The sequence below is a fragment of the Pelophylax lessonae genome (assembly GCF_965119305.1).
Source record: "Pelophylax lessonae genome assembly, chromosome: 9".
Taxonomy (NCBI): domain Eukaryota; kingdom Metazoa; phylum Chordata; class Amphibia; order Anura; family Ranidae; genus Pelophylax; species Pelophylax lessonae.
In genome coordinates this window covers 37556409-37576778 of record NC_138776.1, presented here as the reverse complement: position 1 = coordinate 37576778, position 20370 = coordinate 37556409, and the positions used below count along the sequence as shown (strand labels likewise).

The 20370-nt window shown below is 49.0% G+C and overlaps 1 protein-coding gene across 2 annotated transcripts in view; it reads left to right on the top strand.

The window, feature by feature from the left end:
* Nucleotides 1–20370, top strand: part of CASP2 (caspase 2) — a 95237-nt gene that overhangs the window by 27060 nt on the left and 47807 nt on the right. For both annotated transcript variants that reach the window (XM_082267334.1, XM_082267333.1), the window contains exon 2: nucleotides 14363–14507. In XM_082267334.1, coding sequence (XP_082123460.1) covers nucleotides 14364–14507 — 144 coding nt within the window. In that variant the 5' untranslated portion in view covers nucleotide 14363. The remainder of the gene's footprint in view (nucleotides 1–14362; nucleotides 14508–20370) is intronic.

Below are 20370 nucleotides of genomic sequence, written 5' to 3'. Positions count from 1 at the left end.
ACACCTGCTGCCATCCGTATCCGATCCTGTCCGTGAAATCTGGACGGATGGAAACCCTATTTCTCTTACGTCCTCCGACAGTCGCCGCCTCTTCATATTCGTCACATATGGGGTATTAGACTTTGCTCCGAAGGAGTAGCTAGGCAACAGAATATGTTAACAATAAAGCTTTAACATATCCCACCCTCAAGGGGTGGTCCCCTCAGTCAATACCCTCCTACTTCCTGCAACCATATCTCAGTTTTAATGTCTAGCTTGTCAGGAGTGGCTGGCTCTCTCTGTGCTGGGACTTTCTGTCCCAGACTCTTTCTTCTTTTTAATATTTTGTTTGAGTTTTTCTCTCTACCTTTTATTAGCTGTTATTTTGTCAGCGTTAGTTAGTTCTTCGGACGAAGAGGATCATGCGGACTGGGTCTCGGGCTGATCCCCCTGGTCGCAGGTCGTGGGTCAGTGGCTTCCTAGTCTGCCATCGAGCGTTCAGCCAGGTAACGCTCCTGGCATAGTGAACGACCCATCCCTGTTCGGTGCAGGGATGATTGGTGAGGTGGCTACCTCACTGGACGCTGTGCGGTTTCTTAACCCCCATTTTGTGCGTCTTGAATTGCGACTCTCCCTGCCTCATGTGCAGCGGCTTGTTCGCCTGTGCGGGTCCCCCACGCCATGTGAGGTAAGTGTATTTATGTGGGGACCTGTCTGTCTGGGGGGGTGTCAGTCTGGGACTGTGTAACCTGCCTCTATTCACACTGCTTGTCTCCCTATCTCTCGGCTGCATGCTGTGGGCTGCAAGGGGGGGGGGGAGCTGTATTACACTGTGTGTGTCAGGCTGGGCAGTGTGAGAGCTGTGTGCTGTGGGGCATGTTTTTTCTTGGCATGTTTGGGCATATACAGCGATCGCTGCGGCGATCTAACATGTATCCTTATATTGGATTGTAATATGTGTTTTAATGCACTGTGGAGCGGCGTTTTCGGCGCCAAACGACGCCATTTTGCCTGCACCCGCTCCGGCCGCATGGTTTACATGCATGGCGGCCATTTTCTTGTAGCCTCCATAGGCTTACATAGAGCGCCCTGGCAGCATCACTTCCTCTTTCCAGGAACACCGATCGAGGCAGCAGCAGCGGCGAGGGTCTCCTCAGGTTTTATCCTTCTGTTCTTGCTATCCATTGCCTGTGTTCAGTTTGCATATTCCCTGTGGGGGTCTCATTGTGCTTGAGTGTGGTGCGGTGGGCTGCGCTTGCCGCGCTTGCAAAAAAGGGGCAGTTAACCCTTGGTTGTCTGGCATTACAGGGGCAATGGATTCTCAGGAGGGCAAATTTCCTACAGTATTGGTGGAAAGCCAGGGGACCGCTGTTTCCCCCCCAGGGGGGGATTTAGCCACTATTGTGGCTGGCCTTGCTGCTCAGGTGCAAATGCTGGTGGCTGCTCAATCTACTAAACGGCCCAGAGTTGCTCTGTCCTCTGATTCTGAGGGTGAAGGTGATGGGGCTGTTCTGGCAGGGACCTCCTTATCGGGGTCCCGCTCCTCTCTTGATCTAGTGGGGTCTGAGGTGGAGGCTGAAGTTGAGGGGGTCGATAATTCTCCCCCTGGCTCACCTGAAGAGCTTGCAATCATGGATGAGTTGATTGCTTCCATTAAGCAAACGCTGCGTTTGCAGGACGAAGTGTGTCCCCCCGCTGCCTTGGCGGCTTATGGGACGCAGAGAAAACGCAGGACGCCGCAGGTTTTTCCCTGCAATGCTGATTTTCAGCGCGCCGTTAAGGATCAATGGCGCGATCTGCGCAAACCTTTTGCGGTACCAAGTAAATTCAAGCTGCGTTATCCTTTTTCGCCTGCCACTGATGAACGGTGGTGTGTGCCTCCACCAGTGGATCATGCAATTGCGGTTTTGAACAAAGCCACTGCGATTCCTGCAGAGGGTTCCCCTGTTTTCCGTGATGCCACGGATAGGAGACTGGAGTCTCTTGCCCGTCATACTTATTCTGTTACGGGTTCTATGCTTAAGGCTCTGTTTGCTTCTCTCATGGCGGCCCAGGCGATCGCAAGTTGGACGCAGATGCTTAGGCGCGTCCTAGTGGCCGATTCGGCCTCGGCGGCGACCCTGGATATGGTGGATCAGATCCACCAGGGTGTCATGTATCTGTGTGATGCGGACCTGGACTTGATTCCGTTGGCTGCACGTGTGCACAGCGTGGCGGTGTTGTCTCGCCGCCTGGTTTGGTTAAAATGTTGGTCGGTGGACCAATCTTCACGTAAGACCTTAGCCAATCTGCCTTATGATGGGTCTCGCCTTTTTGGGGAGTCCCTGGATGTGTTGATTAAGGGGATCACCGGGGGTAAGAGCACTCTCTTGCCCCATTTCCCCAAGGCTAAGGGGGCTTCTGGGAAGAAGCATGCAAATTTTCGGCCCCCTCAGGGGTCCTTTCGTGCCTTTCGGCCGCACTACAAGGGCAAACCGTTCAAAGGTCAAGGCTCTCAGAAGAAGCCCTGGTCTGGGAAACAGAAGTCCGGCCAATCCGGACCTGCAGCCCATAACAGTTCGGCCTGAAGGGGCGCCCTCACCCAGTTTTGGGGTGGGGGGACGCTTGCTCGGTTTTCTTCAGCCCTGGTTGGCCCGTGTGCGGGACAGATGGGTTCTGGAAATCGTTCGATCTGGTTACAAGATCGAGTTTCTCTCTCGGCCGGAGAGCAGATTTTTTCCCTCAAATCTTCAACTGTCTCCAGAGCGCCTGCGGGATCTGCACCTGGCGGTACGGGACCTGAGGGCTCAGGGAGTGGTGGTCCCGGTGCCTCATCGGGACAGGTTTCGGGGGTTTTATTCCAATCTGTTCACCGTGCCCAGAAAGGAGGGCAAGGTTCGTCCGATTCTGGACTTGAAGGCTCTGAACCGCTCTGTGCGGGTTCGCAAGTTCCGCATGGAATCCCTGCGGTCGGTGGTGGCTGCCCTGGTTCCAGGGGAATTCATGGCCTCCATCGATTTGAAGGATGCGTACCTTCACATCCCCATATTCGAGGGTCATCAGAGGTACCTTCGTTTTGCCATTGCGGAGGATCACTACCAGTTCGTGGCGTTGCCCTTTGGTCTCGCCTCGGCTCCGCGGGTCTTCACCAAGGTGCTTGCACCGGTTCTGGCATTATTGAGGGCCCAGGGCATTTCTGTCCTGGGGTATCTGGACGACATTCTGGTTCGGTCTGCGACCAGACAAGGTCTGGAGGAGGACCTGTCTGTCACGATGCAAACTCTGCAGGAGTTTGGTTGGACGATAAATTTTCCAAAGTCGACACTGAGTCCGTCGGTTCGTCTCCCCTATCTGGGAATGATACTGGACTCGGTGCAGGCGAAGGTCTTCCTGCCGGAAGACAAACTCAGGACTCTCCGGGAGGAAGTCAGGTCCCTCAGGGACGTTCCGAACTCGTCTCTGCGGACGTGTATGAGATGTCTGGGATTGATGGTCTCGGCCTTCGAGGCGATTCCTTTCGCACAGTTTCACACGCGGGGTCTCCAAGCGGAGATCCTGTCCAGGTGGGACGGGCGACCTCAATCTCTGGATCTTCAAATCTCGTTGAGTCTTCGCACCAGGGAAAACCTTCTGTGGTGGCTCCAGTCCCCGTTGGTGTCCGGGGGACAGTCGTTTCGTCCGATCTCGTGGACGGTGATCACCACGGATGCCAGCCTGTCGGGCTGGGGTGGAGTTCTGGGCGTTCTGTCCGCTCAGGGGACTTGGTCGGAGGGGGAGTCTTCCCTTCCGATCAACATTCTGGAATTGCGTGCGATAAGGCTCTGTCTTCATCGCTGGACGGACCGGCTGCAGGGTTGCCCGGTTCGGGTGCAGACGGACAATGCCACGGCGGTGGCCTACATCAACCACCAAGGGGGCACCAGGAGTGCCCGAGCGGCTCGAGAAGTGGCCGACATTCTGTCTTGGGCCGAGACTCATGTCCCGGCGATAACGGCGGTTCACATTCCGGGAGTGGAGAACTGGCAGGCGGACTATCTGAGTCGCCAGACCCTGGATCAGGGGGAATGGTCTCTCCATCCGGCTGTCTTCCAGACGTTGTGCGCGAAGTGGGGTCTTCCAGAAGTGGACCTGTTCGCGTCTCGCCTCAACAACAAGGTGAAGAGGTTCGTGGCAAGGACGCGCGACCCTCGGGCAGACGCGTCGGACGCGTTAGTGGCCCCGTGGCATCAGTACAGGCTGATGTACGCGTTTCCACCGATTCAGTTGCTGTCCAGGTTCCTTCGCAGGTTACACTCGGAACGCAACACGGTGATTCTTGTGGCACCGGACTGGCCTCGCCGGTCCTGGTACGCAGACCTCGTGAATCTGGCGGTCGACGCCCCGTGGCGTCTGCCTCTTCGAGACGATCTACTGTCTCAAGGACCGATATACCATCCTGCTTTACAGTCGCTGGCTTTGACGGCCTGGCTGTTGAAACCGAGGTCCTGAAGGAGAGGGGTCTCTCTCCGGAGGTCGTTCATACTTTAATCAACGCGAGGAAGTCTTCCTCGGGGAAGGTTTATTACCGTACTTGGAAGGCCTATTTTGCCTGGTGTGAGTCCAGGGGGTTTTCACCCCGCACGTACTCGGTGTCCCGTGTGCTGTCTTTCCTTCAGACGGGTGTTGATCAGCGTTTGGCGCTGGCTACGATAAAGGGTCAGGTGTCTGCTCTGGCCGTTCTGTTTCAACGTCCCGTGGCTTCCAATCCTTTGGTTGGCACCTTTGTTCAGGGTGTGCGGCATCTGGTTCCCCCGAGGCGGGATCCTCTGCCCCCTTGGGACTTGAATCTCGTTCTCTCTGTGTTACAACGTGCTCCTTTTGAACAGATCAGGGAGATCTCGTTGTCTATGTTGTCCAAAAAGGTCGCCTTTTTGGTGGCGATCACTTCGGCTCGCAGAGTGTCGGAACTGGCGGCTTTGTCCTGCAAGTCTCCGTACCTGGTTATTCATTTGGATAAGGTGGTCTTGCGACCTAATCCTTCTTTTCTGCCGAAACGAGTTTCGGAATTCCATCTTAATGAGGATATTGTCTTGCCTTCGTTGTGCACGAAGCCTAAACATCCAAAGGAGGTGAGATTGCACTCTCTGGATGTTGTTCGGGCGATAAGGGTTTACCTTAAATCGACTGAGTCTTTTCGAAAGACGGACTCCTTGTTTGTTCTTCCAGAGGGTCCTCGGAAGGGCATGGCGGCTTCGGCCTCTACCATCGCCAAATGGATCAGGCAGACCATTGAACAGGCCTATGCTTTGCAGGGGAAGGTTCCCCCTGTGCCTGTGAAGGCGCACTCTACTAGATCTCTGAGTACGTCTTGGGCCTGTCGTCATGGGGCTTCTGTAGCCCAGGTGTGTAAGGCGGCGACTTGGTCGACCGTGCACACTTTCACAAAATTCTACAAAGTAGATGTTCAGGCATCGGCGGATGCTTCCTTTGGCCGCAAGGTTCTTAGTGCGGCTGTTCCCTAGGGTCCCTTGTTGGGGACTCCTGGCTGTTGGGATAAGTTTTGTATCCCCTGGTTTTTTTGTCTTTTCCTGGGTTGTTGCTCCTGTTGAGCACTTATTTTTGCTGTTGCCCAGCTGGTTTCCTTCCTTTGGTAAGGTTCCTTTCTTTGATGTGGAGACTGCGTTGCCTTTCGGCGCGGATGCGTTTCCCACCCCTCATGTTTGCACTGCTTTGGGACGTCCCCATATGTGACGAATATGAAGAGGCGGCGACTGTCGGAGGACGTAAGAGAAAACGGAATTTTTGTAAAATCTTACCTGTAAAATTCCTTTCTCTGAGTCCTCCGACAGTCGCCGCCCCCGCCCCTCTTTTGGGGTTTGATTGTATACTCTACTGCTATTCCACTAAAACTGAGATATGGTTGCAGGAAGTAGGAGGGTATTGACTGAGGGGACCACCCCTTGAGGGTGGGATATGTTAAAGCTTTATTGTTAACATATTCTGTTGCCTAGCTACTCCTTCGGAGCAAAGTCTAATACCCCATATGTGACGAATATGAAGAGGCGGCGACTGTCGGAGGATTCAGAGAAAGGAATTTTACAGGTAAGATTTTACAAAAATTCAGTTTTTTCCATCCGTTCAGTAATCGGATCGGATGAAAGCGGACAGGCGGTCCGCTCTCATCCGATCCCCCATAGAGAGCAGCGGGGGCTGAGACACCTCCCTCTCCGCTCTGCAAGCGGAGACGGAGCTGTCATCCGCCGGCTCAGCGGGGATCGCGGATCGATGCCCGCTGAGCAACACGGATCCGCCTACGGAGGCGGACCGTGTGAAAAAGGCCTTAAGCTTGCCATACATTATTCAATTTTCTTGTTCAATTTCCTTTATATTTACCTTCAACTATCTAGTGCAAAGGCCTGCCTGATTGCATACAAAATTAAAGTTAGGTTAGGTTTGACCTCCTATTATAGGGTTTTGGTAAATCTAAAGGAAAATTGCACAGGGAAATTGTATAATGTACGGCCAGCCTTACTATGCTTTTTTATTGTTCCTGTGCCATAAGTGACAAAGTGCATGTAGCACTTTGTTTATTATTTCTAGTGTGTCTCCTTGCTGAGTTTCCCTCCTCCTTTTTCCCATCGCTTTCTAGCCATGCATCTAGCAAGGAGATGAATATTTTATGAGTGATAATTGACGGGGCTTGTCATGGGTACCAGGCACTTCCCCAAGCCAAGCACCTTTAATAGGTTTATAGAGGGAGGGGCATGTAATTTCCACTTTTCCACTCTCTCTGTCTTTTAATTGGTTGCTAGGACACAGGTGGCCCCTGCTGTACATCGTCCTTGGTTGCTAGAACAGGAGTACCACCAATTACACTATACAGCCTGTCTGCCTGCATTGTAGCAACCAATTGCACTAGACGGCAGACGCCCCCCTGTTTCCCAGCAACCAAGGATGCTAGGCGGCAGGGGTCATCTGCGTTCTAGCAAGAAATAAAAAGACCGAGGGGATGGAACAGGAAAACTGGGTGGGAGCCCTCTAGCTGATACCCCTCCTCCCCCAGGCGTGCTCACTGAACAGTATGGCTGTGTTAATACAATGATGATAACGCTCACAAATCGGGGCTTCTATCAGGGGAGGAGCAGAGAAGCTAGAAAACAAGGAATAAGCTAAAGGTTTTCAGTCACATTTCAATATAATTTATTTGAAGAAGCTAAGACAGGTATTTAACCACTTGCCGACTGGCCCATAGGCAATATACATAATTACTTACGTCAAATACTGGTGTTATGGCAGCAGCTAGCTGCCATAACCCCGGTATCGTTTTTAAAATGGGTGATTGTGTGTTGGGTAAAAGTTGTCCCACGGGCGCATTCACCATGGGATCAGCTTTAGAGGCGGCGGAAGAGATGCCCCTCTCGCCGCTTCCTGGTAGTTTTCAAGCTTACCGGAGCCATCAGTAAGCCTGGAAACGATCCGATGCGGCTGTTTGCTAAGCAGGAAGTGAGGGCAAGATTTCCCCTACTCCTCTCTATGCAGTTGGAAGACCAGAGCGACCTCTGACGTCACTTACAGTTCTCAGGCTTAAACAAATTATTATTATTTTTTTATTAAGTCAGAATGCAAAAAATGTTTATTTTTTTATTTTGCTTTAGTAGGTGAAAGAGAGGACTGGGTACTTTTTTACCCCAAATCTCTCAATAAGGAGGACCTGTCATGCTTATTTCTATTACAAGGGATCTTTACATTCCTTGTAATAGGAATAAAAGTGATTTAAAAAATAATAATAAAGGGACAGTATAAAAATAAAAAGTAAAATAAATAATAGTAAAAATTTTTTCTAACCACTTGCCGACCGCCGCACGACTATCTACGTGGGCGGTCAGCCCCTCACAGGCAAAGTGACGTAGGGCAACGTCACTAGCTTGTGAGGGTCTAGGGAGCGAGCGCGCGCCGCCGGAGGCGCGCTCCCGCTCCCGCGTGGTCACGGACCCCCCCGCGCGTGTGACCGGCGGACCCGATCGCCGCCGGCCACTCTGCGATCGGCGGGGGAGAGGGAGAAAGTCAGGCAGCTTGTGTAAACAAGCTGCCTGTCATTCTCCTCTCTGTATGAGAGATGATCACATGAATCTACTATGTAGATCCGTTGATCACTCTGCATACAGTTGAAGCCACAGCCAATCACAGTTAGAATCACGCCCCTAGGGACACACACAGCCCCTCCCTCTCAAATAAAGTTAACCCCTTCACTACCAGTGTATTTTTACAGTAACAGTGCATATGTATAGCACTGATTACTGTAGAAATGTCACTGGTAACCCCAAAAGTGTCAAAAATGTCAGTCAAGGGTCTGATCTGTCCGCCGCAATGTCGCAGTACCGCAAAAAAATCGCAGATCGCCGCCATTACTCGTTAAAAAAAAAACAACAAAAATGACAAAAATCTTTCCCTTTTGTTAGTAAACGCAATAACTTTTGCGCAAACCAATCAAAATACGCTTTTTGCGATTTTTTTTTTTTTACCAAACATAGGTAGCATAAAACAAATTGGCCGAAAATATAAAAAAATTTTGATTTTTACATTTTTTTTGGGGGAATTTCATATAAAAAAAAGGGAAAAATATTGCTATTTTTGCAAAATTTACGCTCTTTTTTTGTTTATAGCGCGTGATCAAAAAATCGCACAGGTGATCAAATACCGCAAAAAGAATGCTCTGTTTGTGGGAAAAAAAGGACGCCAAATTCGTTTCGGTACAGCGTCGCACGACCGCGCAATTGTTCGTTAAAGTCACGCAGTGCCGAATCGCAAAATACCCTCTGGTCGTTTAGCAGCCAAATCCTCCGGGGCTTAAGTGGTTAAAGTGCCCCGCCCCTTTGTGCTCGTGCAGAAGCGAACGCATACGTAACTCGTGCCCGCATATGTAAACCGTGTTCAAACCACACATGTGAGGTATCGGCAAAATCTTTAGAGCAAGAGCAATAATTTTAGCACCAGACCTCCTCTGTAACTCTCTAAATAGGAAAGCTGTAAAAAACTTTAAAGCGTCACACATGGAGATTTTTAAGTATCGTCGTTTGTGGCCATTCCACGAACGTGCGCAATTTTAAAGCGTGACTGTTAGGTATCTGTTTACTCAGCGTAACATCATCTTTCACAAAAAGACCACTGCACAAATGCAATGTGACAGAAAATATTGCAATGATAGCCATTTTAATCTTTAGGGTCTCTGCTAAAATTAAAAAAAAAAATATATATATATTCTAGCAAAAAATACTAATGTAAACTTGTAAACAAAAAGTTCTAGAAAAGGCCTGGTCAGCAAGTGAATGTATGGACTTGTATTTGATTTTTTTTAATGCTCATGAGAGCTCTTCTTTAAGACTTGTAGGGCATGGTGCAACTAAGAAGCCTTTGTTGCAGAAAGGATATAATCAGAAAACACTACAATGTGTGAAGAAACATAAAGAACAGGTAGACAATTAGTTCCGGTTCACACTGGTATGACTTTTCAGACGACTTGGTCAGCCTGACAAGTCGTGCAGCGTCGCGGTCCATTGTGTAGTACAGGACCGGTTCTAATAGGAGCGACACAAGTCGCTCCGACTTAGAAAAAGGGTCCTGTACTACTTCAGGGCGACCTCGGAGCGACTTGCATAGACATTCATTTTATGAAGTTCGTGCAAGTCGTGCCGAAGTCGCGGTGCACGCGACTTCACATGTCGCCCCCGAAGTAGTGCCGCTGCAGTGTGAACCGGCACTTAGGGGTTTATTTACTAAAGCTAGTCACATTAGTCACATTTATGCATAGAAACCAATCAGCTTCTAACCCTAGCTTGTTCAGTTATGCTTTGGCAATAAAACCTGGAAGCTGATTGGTTTCTATGCAGAATTGTGATTACTTTTGCACTGTCTAGTGTTAGTAAATAAACCCCTTATTGGCAGAGAGTATTGTGGAGCAATGACTGCAAAAGTGACATTTTTGGTTTGCATACCTGTATGTTCGAGTTAGCAAGAGAGGTACATAGTTGTGAAGTACGCTCATAGCCTGAATAGATGTTTCACAAGTGCTCAGCCAGACCTGGTTAGGCTTGATAAAACAGAAAGTTAGGAAATATAAACAGATTTAGAATAATTTCAATGTAATTTCAAGAAAAGTCTGAATGGAAAAAGCATTAGTTTCAATGTAAGCACTGAGCCCAGTCTTTGTGGGAAAACTTGGACAAGACAAGAACAACAGAAAGCATCCAAAACCAAAATACCAGTTGTGCTAGTCCCTGCTAAAATCTTGGAAGAGTTTACCACACCATCATATGAAAGAAATTATAGCAACATTTTAAAAAAGCAAAATTCTGATTGTAAGGCTGCTTATAACATTAATTGCCAATGTTAGTATATTTTGCTGAGCTTGCTGCTTAGATTTCTAAGGTTTAAAGCCTAACTGCAGCTAATCCTAGACTTCTATCAGACTTTATAAAGGATCATATCTATAGAATTTGCAAAGCCTAAATAAGTATCCACATCATTTCCGACATCCAGACATAACTTTTTTTTCAAAGTGTATTTTTTTCAAAAAATATGAAAAGGTGAAATACCACTGTACATCCTTCTCTCACCCCTGATCCCAATTGTAACAGTGAACAGTGTTCACCTTTTCATTTCAGAGTCTTGTACTCAGGCGTGCGAGGGGGGTGTGCCTTTTACATTTGTTTTACATTTATTTATAAGTGTGTGTGTATACATTGAACAAAATTATAAATGCAACACTTTTGTTTTTGCCCCCATTTCTCATGAACTCAAGACTTTTTCTGTGTACACATAAGGCCTATTTCTCTCAAATATTGTTCACAAATCTGTCTAAATCTGTGTTAGTGAGCGCTTCTCCTTTGCCGATAATCCATCCACCTCACAGGTGTGGCATATCAAGATGCTGATTGGACAGCATGATTATTGCACAGGTGTGCCTTAGGCTGGCCACAAAAAAAGGCCATTCTAAAATGTGCAGTTTTATCGCACAATGCCACAGATGTCGCAAGTTTTGAGAGAGCGTGCAATTGGCATGCTGACTGCAGGAATGTCCACCAGAGCTGTTGCCCGTGAATTGAATGTTCATTTCTCTACCATAAGCCGTCTCCAAAGGCGTTTCAGAGAATTTGGCAGTACATTCAACCGGTCTCACAACCGCAGACCACATGTAACCACACCAGCCCAGGACCGCCACATCCAGCATCTTCACCTCCAAGATCGTCTGACAACAGCGACCCGGACAGCTGCTGTAATTATCGGTTTGCATAACCAAAGAATTGAATTTCTACAAAAACTGTCAGAAACCGTCTTAGGGAAGCTCATCTGCTTGTCGTCCTCATCGGGGTCTCCACCTGACTGCAGTTCTTCGTCGTAACCAACTTGAGTGGGCAAATGCTCACATTCGATGGCGTCTGGCACTTTGGAGAGGTGTTCTCTACATGGATGAATCCCGGTTTTCACTGTACAGGGCAGATGACAGACAGCATGTATGGCGTCATGTGGGTGAGCGGTTTACTGATGTCAATGTTATGGATCGAGTAACCCATGGTGGCATTGGGGTTATGGTATGGGCAGGCGTATGTTATGCACAAGGAGGACAGGTGCATTTTTTGATGGCATTTTAAATGCACAGAGATACCGTAACGGGATCCTGAGACCCATTGTTGTGCCATTCACCCACGACCATCCCCTCATGTTGCAGCATGGTAATGCATGGCCCCATGTTGCAAGGATCTGTACACAATTCCTGGAAGCTGAAAACATCCCAGTTCTTGCATGGCCAGCATACTCACGGAACATGTCACCCATTGAGCATGTTTGGGATGCTCTGGATCAGAGTGTTCCAGGTCCTGCCAATATCCAGCAACTTCGCACAGCCATTGAAGAGTGGATTAGCATTCCACAGGCCACAATCAATAACCTGATAAACTCTATGAAAGGAGATGTGTTGCACTGTGTGAAGCAAATGGTGGTCACACCAGATACTGACTGGTTTTCGGACCCCCCAATACAGTACAACTGCACATTTTAGAGTGGCCTTTTATTGTGGGCAGCCTAAGGCACACCTCTGCAATATTCATGCTGTCTAATCAGCATCTTGAAATGCCACACCTGTGAGGTGGATGGATTATCTCAGGAAAGGAGAAGTGATCACTAACACAGATTTAGGCCCCTTTCACACATATGGTCTGTTTGTCCGTTTTTCATCCATTGACGGATGAAAAATGGACATCAATGCATCTCTATGTAAAAACGGATAACAACGGATGATCATCCTTTACCATCCGTTTTCATCCGCTTCCGTCAATGTCCGTTTTTTGGAACGGATGAATGCCCTATTTTTCATCTGTCAAAAAAACGGATCAGACAAAAAACAGATGTAAACGGACAAACGATCCTTTTTGCATTGGTAGTGGATGTAAAAAACATGCCACCACCGACCGAATGGACTCCATTCGAGACTTTGCACCCGCACAAAGCGGTTCAGAGCCTTGAGGTTCAGGATTGGACAAACACTTTTGCCCTCTTTTCTGGGCACAGTGAACAGGTTTGAATAGAAACCTTGAGAGCGGTTCTGCGGGGAAACCGGCACCATCCCCCCTGAACCAGGAGATATCACACAGCCTCCCGCAGATCCGTCAAATGCTCCGGAGACAGGTGAAGATTTGACTGAAAAAACCTGTCCCATGGCTGGGACCAGAATTCAATCTTGTACTCGTAACAAACCAGGTCGCAAAGCCAATCGTCCTGAATAAATGAAGTCCAGGGTTTATGAAAGAAGCGCAGACATCCCCCCACCCCTGAGACGGTGAGGGCGCCCCTTCATGCTGAAGAGGACTTGTCTGCAGCACCGTACTGACCGGCCTTGGTCTTGCCCCAGGGCTTCTTAGCACCTCCAGAAGTTCTGAATGGCATATCTTACCCTTGGAGGATTGAGGAAGAAGAGTTCAGCTAAGGCTTTTTTAGAAGCTTGGTCAGCCGACCAGTCCTTCAACCAAACAATGCGTCCTAAAACGATACCCACGAACGAAAACCCTGGCCAACAGGGAAGCCGCATCCAATGACTCATCACACAGGAACACCAGAGCTTGGATCAACAACAATAAATGCACAGCAAGAGTGAGGAAATGAGAGCAGGAACAAGCTGGGGTCAAGTCCAGAAACGGGTAGTCATCCAAACCGGATCGAGTCCAGAAGCGGGTAGTCTGCTGATGCTGGGTCATCTGTCGATGCAGAGTCGAGAGCCAGTAGAGTCATCAGCCAAGCCAGGTTATACACGGAGGAACACGGAGAACAGAAGACTGCTAGCAGAGATGCATCTTGGAGCACAAACACAAGGGCAAGGACTGCAACCCATCAGGTGATAGATATAGTCAGGTGTGCAGCATCTTCACTGTGCGACACCCAGGCAAGTGATGATGCAATCAAAGTTTATAAGAGGCAGCAGTCTGCACATGTCCAAGATGGCTGTCAACAGGAGGGCAAGGTAAGACCTTGACACCATGGATGTAGCCAGAATTTTTTTCTGTCTAATGTCCTACTCCTGTAGGGGGCAGTATAACCCAGTGGTTATGAATACCAGGAGCTGTGTCTGTCAGTGAACATCAGAGAAATGGATTTTACAGTAAGTCAAAAATCCAATTTTGTTCCCCAACAAATTACTTTGCAAATTGCAAGTAAGACTGCTGCACAAATACAGTGTGACGTAAAGTATTGCAACGATCTCCAGTTTATTCTCTAGGGTCGCTGCTAAAAAATATATATTTGAGGGTTCTAAGTAATTTTCTAGGAAAAAATACTGATTTTTACTTGTAAACAAGTGGCCAATAGGCCTGGTTTCAATCCGCTAGTGTATCTAATTTGCTAGTCTATCTAACACTCCTCTCCTCCTCAAACAAGACTGCTGTCCAAAGTTGCCCCCTGTGCTCCTTCGTACAGAGTGAGTGTGTGTGTGTGTGAGGGAAAATAGCCTAAAAAAGAAAACTAATGCAACCACCACATCTAATGATTGGTAAACTGAAATATATTACATTTTTGGTTGTGCTTTCAATACGGCTTTAAAACGTCAATGTAGAAGTCCACAGAAATGTCCAAATAGTATAGTTAAAGCTGAACTCCAGGTATGGATTTTATTGCATTGTTACATTGGTTCAGCCTGGACTAGTTCAAGTATGGATATGCCATACCTGTAGGAGTGCTGTGGAAGCAGAGAATTACTGTAGTAGTTGCACCTATTACACTGATAGCTGCTCTCTTCTAGGTCTTATGCCGAGTGGCTGCCTCAACATTACAGTGAAATATGAATCTCATTACTAATCACTTTACTTCTCTGACCAGTTACTGGGTGGAAATCCATTTCTTACATGTTATATTATTTTATCTTTCTTGCTTTGTCTCCTAGGATGTTGGGTGGCATGAAAAAGTGTCACAAAGACGCCCTCACCAAACTGAGGGTGTCTCTGGCTCAGGAATTAGTGGCGGAGGAGTTATTGGAACACCTTCTGGCTGACGGAGTCTTAACGCCGATTATGAAGGAGAACGTTGAGGTAAGGAACAGAGGACAGCATTTTATTTTGGGGTGTTAAGGGAGACACCGTCACCTTGTTCATTCAGGGTAAAGTGAGATAAGGTTTGAATGGACAAGACTGCAGGGTCTTTTTAAAGGAAAAGTACAGCCAAAGCTCATTTGGCTGTACTTCTCCTGTGGATCACAGTAGTGCAGATCGTTCTGCACTCTTGTGACCCATTTTTAGCAGACAGCGGGCTGAAGCCTGCTGTCGCCTGACGCCACAGAGCCAATCCCGGCTGGGGAAAGATTGTGACTATATGGTCAAGATTCCCCCACATACATGGACTGGCACTCAGCTCAGCCTCTCCACAGCCCAGCGCTCCACTGAGAGTGGGGGAGGGGGGTCAGAGCAGAGAGCTGGTTACTGACAGTTAGCATTTCTCTGCTCAGGGAGCTCTGAGAACCGAGCAGTCGTGGAGTTTAATCGCTCAGTTCTCAGTGTCAGAGCCGGTGGGGGACAGATACAGCATCCACCTAGGCGGTTATGAATGTACTCCCATTCTTCTCTTTTAAGATAATTACTATAGTATATGTTCATATGTGTATATATCTTTATTTATTTCTGGGGTATCTTTAACCACTTCAGCTCCATAAGATTTACCCCCTTTTAACTAATAATTGCAGGGTCGTGCGATGCTGTACCAAAATAAAATGTATGTCCTGTTTTCCCCACAAATAGGGCTTTCTTTTGGTGGTATTTGATCACCTCTGCGTTTTTTTTCTTTTATTTTTTGGGCTATAAACAAAAAAAGACAGACAATTTTGAAGAAAGGAAAAAGCTTGACTACGCCTATAGGCACTCTCAGGAGGTATACACCCACTTTTTTCTGCCTAGTCAGGAGTAAGGACCTAGTTCCTTTCTGGGATCTCTGGTCCTGGCAATTTTCTATTTAAATTGATTTTTTCCTATCTTTTGTTATTTTTTTCCTGTGAGAATTTACTATCAACTGCCGGACTGGGCAACAGACTGGATAATCTAGATACAGAGGGTCCCCCCCCCTCCCAGTCCGCGGCCCAGTGTTGCTCCCTGGCCGCGACATAGCCCCACTGGATGGGGGCCGGCTTGCGAGTTAAACGTCTCGCGAGGGCGCATACGACCTGGCCTCGACCTGAAACACAGCGTTTCTCCTGGCGACAGCACCCACATTACTATGAAGCGGTGGTTTGTCCGGAGCGGTGCCCAATCTGTTCCTGTTCCTTCCCCCCAGCCCCTTTAAAATTTCGGTGGTCACTGTGGGTCTTTCGCCTCTCCCTTCCTCGGTGAGGTTATGAGCTGGCTTTTGCTGCATGCTCTTAAGGGGGGGCTTGTTGGAGTTGCTGCTGACCGTTTTTTTTTCCTGGTGTGCAATGGGGGATTGAGCAGGGTTCCCTTGCCACCCTGGGGGTTGGTGACTAGGGCAAAGATGTTCTCTGGGCTCCCTGCGGCGTTTTTTTGGGCTGGGGGAGCGGATAGTTTAGCATCTGCTGGTACGCGCCTCACGTGGCTAGATCCGGCCAAAAATTTAGGCCGCGGCTTTGCTGCCTACTAGTCAGAAATTACGTGAGGCAGCCCTGGTGAGGGTGGCTGAAGCCACTGCCTCCCGTTTGGGCATCCGCCCTCCTATCCACTGTCCTTGGGTGGTCGGTTTCGCTGGGGCACGCGTCCAAGTGGCTGGGCGCCCACAAAGATTTAGGCCGCAGCTTGTGGCCTACTAGACCATGCCAAGCCCCCACTCTTCCTTTGGGCATCTGCCGGGCTGGGATCTGTGCAATTGCGGCTGGGCCTCCCCAAAAATTTAGGCTGTGGCTTGTGGCCTGCTAGGCCCTGTGGTTAGCTTGGCACCTCCCTTGGAAGAAGTGGCGCTGTGGGGGCGCTTCATTTTTTTAATGACAGCCTTTCCACCATTATTGTGTGGGGCACCTGCCCCTTTTAGCACTGCGGGACCATCAGGGTACCCTGCTTGCGCGTCCGCGTTACGGTGGGCGGCCCCCTTTAGGGGGCTATTTCCTATTATGCCCTCTATGGAGGGCTCAGAGGGTGACCCCCCTTTTTTTTTTTTTTGCAGGGTCCAGTAGGTGGTCCATTCCTGGGCCCTTGTTGGGTGTCCCCTTTGTGGGATCGCAGTTGGCGGCCTCCCCTGATTGTTGTTTTCCAGGTGAGCTTAATAGATAGCAACCCTACTGGGTCTGCGTCCATGCACCCTGAGTGATTCCTCTGCTCCTCTAACCACGCATGAAAAGGCACTGGTGGATGCACTGTTTGTGTCAGTGCGTGACACTTTAAAAATGGAGGCTGCGGCTGATGAAGCGTTGGAGGCGCCGATCCCTTATGGCACCCACAGGCCCTCCAAAGTGGTGAGGGTGTTCCCTTTTCCGCTTACATTGACAACATTGTCACAAAACAGTGGGGTTGTCCAAAATGCAGTGGTTCCTTAGCGCCTTTTGCTTGCGGTGTCCTTACGAGGATTAACTGCGTTAGAGGTTTACGATCCCACCTGTAGTGGACTTGTCGGTTTCCAGATTTCTAGTTGAAGAGTCCCCGGCCTTTAAATATCCAGCTGATAGGGGGGCAGGGGCTCTGTTCGCTGTGTCTGGTTCGGCACTTAGGCCGGTATTTACTTTTGCCCTGGTTTCGCAAGTTCCGCCTGAGTGGGCTAAACTTTTCCCCCGGGACCTGGAGGGGAAACTGGTTCCCCCTGTCTTGTGGAGCTGGTGGATCAGGGGTCCAGGGGCTACAGTTTATCTTTGATGCCTCTTTGGATGCGTCCCCCCTTGATTTTTAGGCTGTCTGTATCAGCAGTGGTCCTTCGGCGTATTATTTGGCTGAAATACTGGTATGCGGACCAGACTTCTAAGAAGGCCTTATCTGATCTCCCCCTTGTAGGGGATTGCCTGTTTGGAGCTTCCTTGGATAACAACGTTAAGGGTCTCACAGGGGGGAAGAGTACTCTTCTTCCACAGGCTACCGAGGGCAAGGAGCCCCATCGTAGACGTAGGCCATTCTTCTCGGCTCATAAGAAGTTTTATCGTCCCTCCGGGTCAACTAACAAGGGCTCAAAGCCTTTCAGGGCCTCTTCAGGAGGATCCAAACAAACCTGGTCTGGCAAGCCAAGATCGGGCTTCTCTAGACCTGAGGACAAGGCTCCTTCACCATGAAGGTGCGCCCTCACCCGCATCGTGGGTGGGGGGGACGCCTTCTCTGGTTTCCAGACCCGAGGCCTTTTTTTTTCGGACCACCAAAACTGGACTATCTGTGTCTGACTCTGGATTCGGCCTCAGTCAGCGTATTTCTTCCTTTGGAAAAACTCCAGACATTGTAGGAGGCAATTTAGCTTTTGTTGTTCAGCAGACCGTCATCCCTCCGGGCTTGCATGCAGGTGCTGGACCTGATGGTGTCCACCCTCGAGGCGGTCTGTTTGCACAGTTCCACACAAGATCTCTGCTAAAGAGATTCTTATGAAATAGAACAAGGATCCACAGTTTCTAGAGGTGGCTTCGTCCTCTGGCATTTTCGACAGAGAAAATTTTTTCTCCCCCTGTACTGGACGGTTGTCACCACGAATGCCAGCCTGTCTGGGTGGCGAGGCATCCTCAGCAGATGTGCTCAGGGTGTCTGGATTTTGGAGTCCAGACCCGCCGAATAATGTTCTGGAAATCCGAGCGACCAGCCTTTGTCTGGCTCATTGGACAATTTGTCTTCAGGGGTGTCCGGTACAAATTCATTTGGACAATGCCACGGCCGTGGAGTTGGTGATTCTTACGCTGTTGGAAGCTAGGAAATCTACTTCTAGGAAGATCTACCATTGTACGTGGAAGATGTACATTGCGTGGCGTGAGTCTCGCTCCTTCTCAGTGGCTCGGATCTTAACCTTCCTTCAACAGAAATTGGCCTTGAGCACAATTAAGGGCCAGGTATCAGTTTTGGCGGTCTTCTTGCAACGACCTTTGGCCTCACACTCCTTGGTGCGTACCTTTCTTCAGGGTGTCTGACATTTGGTTTCTTCAGTGCGGGCTCCGTTGCCACCTTGGGATCTTAATGTAGTGCTTTCCGCTCTACAGAAGCCTCCCTTTGAAAATATTCGGGAGATTTCCTTGCTTGCGCTGCCCCGGCCTTTTTTGGTGGCTATCACCTCTGCACCCAGGGTGTCGGAACTGGCAGCGTTATCCTGTAGTTCGTTCAGCCCCTGTCTGTCATTCCTTCCTAAGGTGGTCTCTGACTGTCATTTGAATGAAGACATTGTGTTGCCTTCCCTGTGTCCCAGGCCAAACATCCAAAGGAAATTGCCTTACATGCCTTGGATGTGCTCTGGGCAATTAGGGATTACCTGGCAGCTGCGGAGTCTTTTGGGAAGTCAGACTCTCTATTTGTGCTCATGGACGGACCTCACGTACAGGTACATTTTTAGAGCTTTGGAGAGACATCAGGGGTCTAACAAACCTCTAATGTCTGAAGACAGATCCTTTCCCTGCAGCCTGAGCTGCACTGTATATGATTGTATAGAATTCTGTATAGACTCCTTTCATAAAATGAAACATAGTACACAATGTGTACTATGTTTAATTTACAAACTGACACATAGTAACCACAGTTCACTATGTGTCTATGATGAAAGAATACAGAAGCGATCAGTACTGATCACTAACTGTATTCTTTCAGAAAAGGATGGGGGCTAGTAAACACGACCTGTCAGTGGCGGCAGCCGACAGAAGGGGGGGGAGGGAGAGCCGGCTATCAGCTCAGGGAGGGGGCACCCAAATATTGGAGAAGTGAGGGGCACCAAAGGGAGGGGGGTTCAGAAAGTGTTGTTTACCAATGTGTGTTTACCAGCCCCCCTTCCCGCTTTCCATGCAGAGAGATCTCTCAGTGGCTGCTGGTGGGAGAGGGAGGTGGGAGAACCGGCTAGCAGCTTCAGGGAGGGGGTGCCCGGTTATAAGGGAGGTGGAGGGCACTGAAGGGGGAGTGTGGTCAGAAAGCCAGAGGGGGGGGGGGTGATCCCTCTGTGGCTGCATGGCAGCATGGAAAGCCGACGGGAGGGCAGGGGAGGGGAGCCGACAGCTGCAGGGCAGAGGCAAGGGGATCTGGTTTGCGAGTGGTGGGGGGGGGAGGGAGTTTAGAGTGGGGTGGTGAAGCGGCAGGGAAATAGGAGAGTTAGAGGGGGGTGAAGGGCAATTTAGATGACAGCAAAGGCAGATGGAGCTGTGGGTGACACAGCACAGTGAAGGGGTGGGGGGAGACTGGTATAATTTTGATCAATGTACGGGCAGTCTGGTTGTACACAAATTGATCCACCGATTGACTTCTGTGCAACCAGTCTGTTGGGTTTTTACCGATCGATCAGTGCTGCTGGATATAGTGTGTGATGAGTGTATTCTGATATCAGGGGAAGGCTCCCTGCTGTCAGAATATAATGACTCGGCGGGAAGGATTTCCCTATCCATAATGAATTAATGATCGAGTGTGTAGATGGGGAAACTGATATATTTTTTTTTTTTTTTAATGAAAATAAGTGAACAATGTATGACCTGCCTTACATTTCTAGCAGATCATATGTTAATATTTCAGGTGTTGGCTGCTCTCAGGCCACTGCAGATACCTGACACTTCTGACTGTGCCGAATACCTCTGCCCACCTCCCGTCTGGCTGATCTTTCTTTTGCTTTTAACTCTGTATTAAATGATTGGGGCTCATGCACACGGGCATAATTAAATATTAATATAATGTAACGCTCCTGCGTTTTTAGTATAGGCTGGATTTGCAGCTGCAAAATCTCCACTCAGTAGTCATGTAGAGATGTGTTGAATACCAGATCCAACTCTCCAGGACTCATCACCGTGGGCCTGTCAGCTTCAACATACAGATA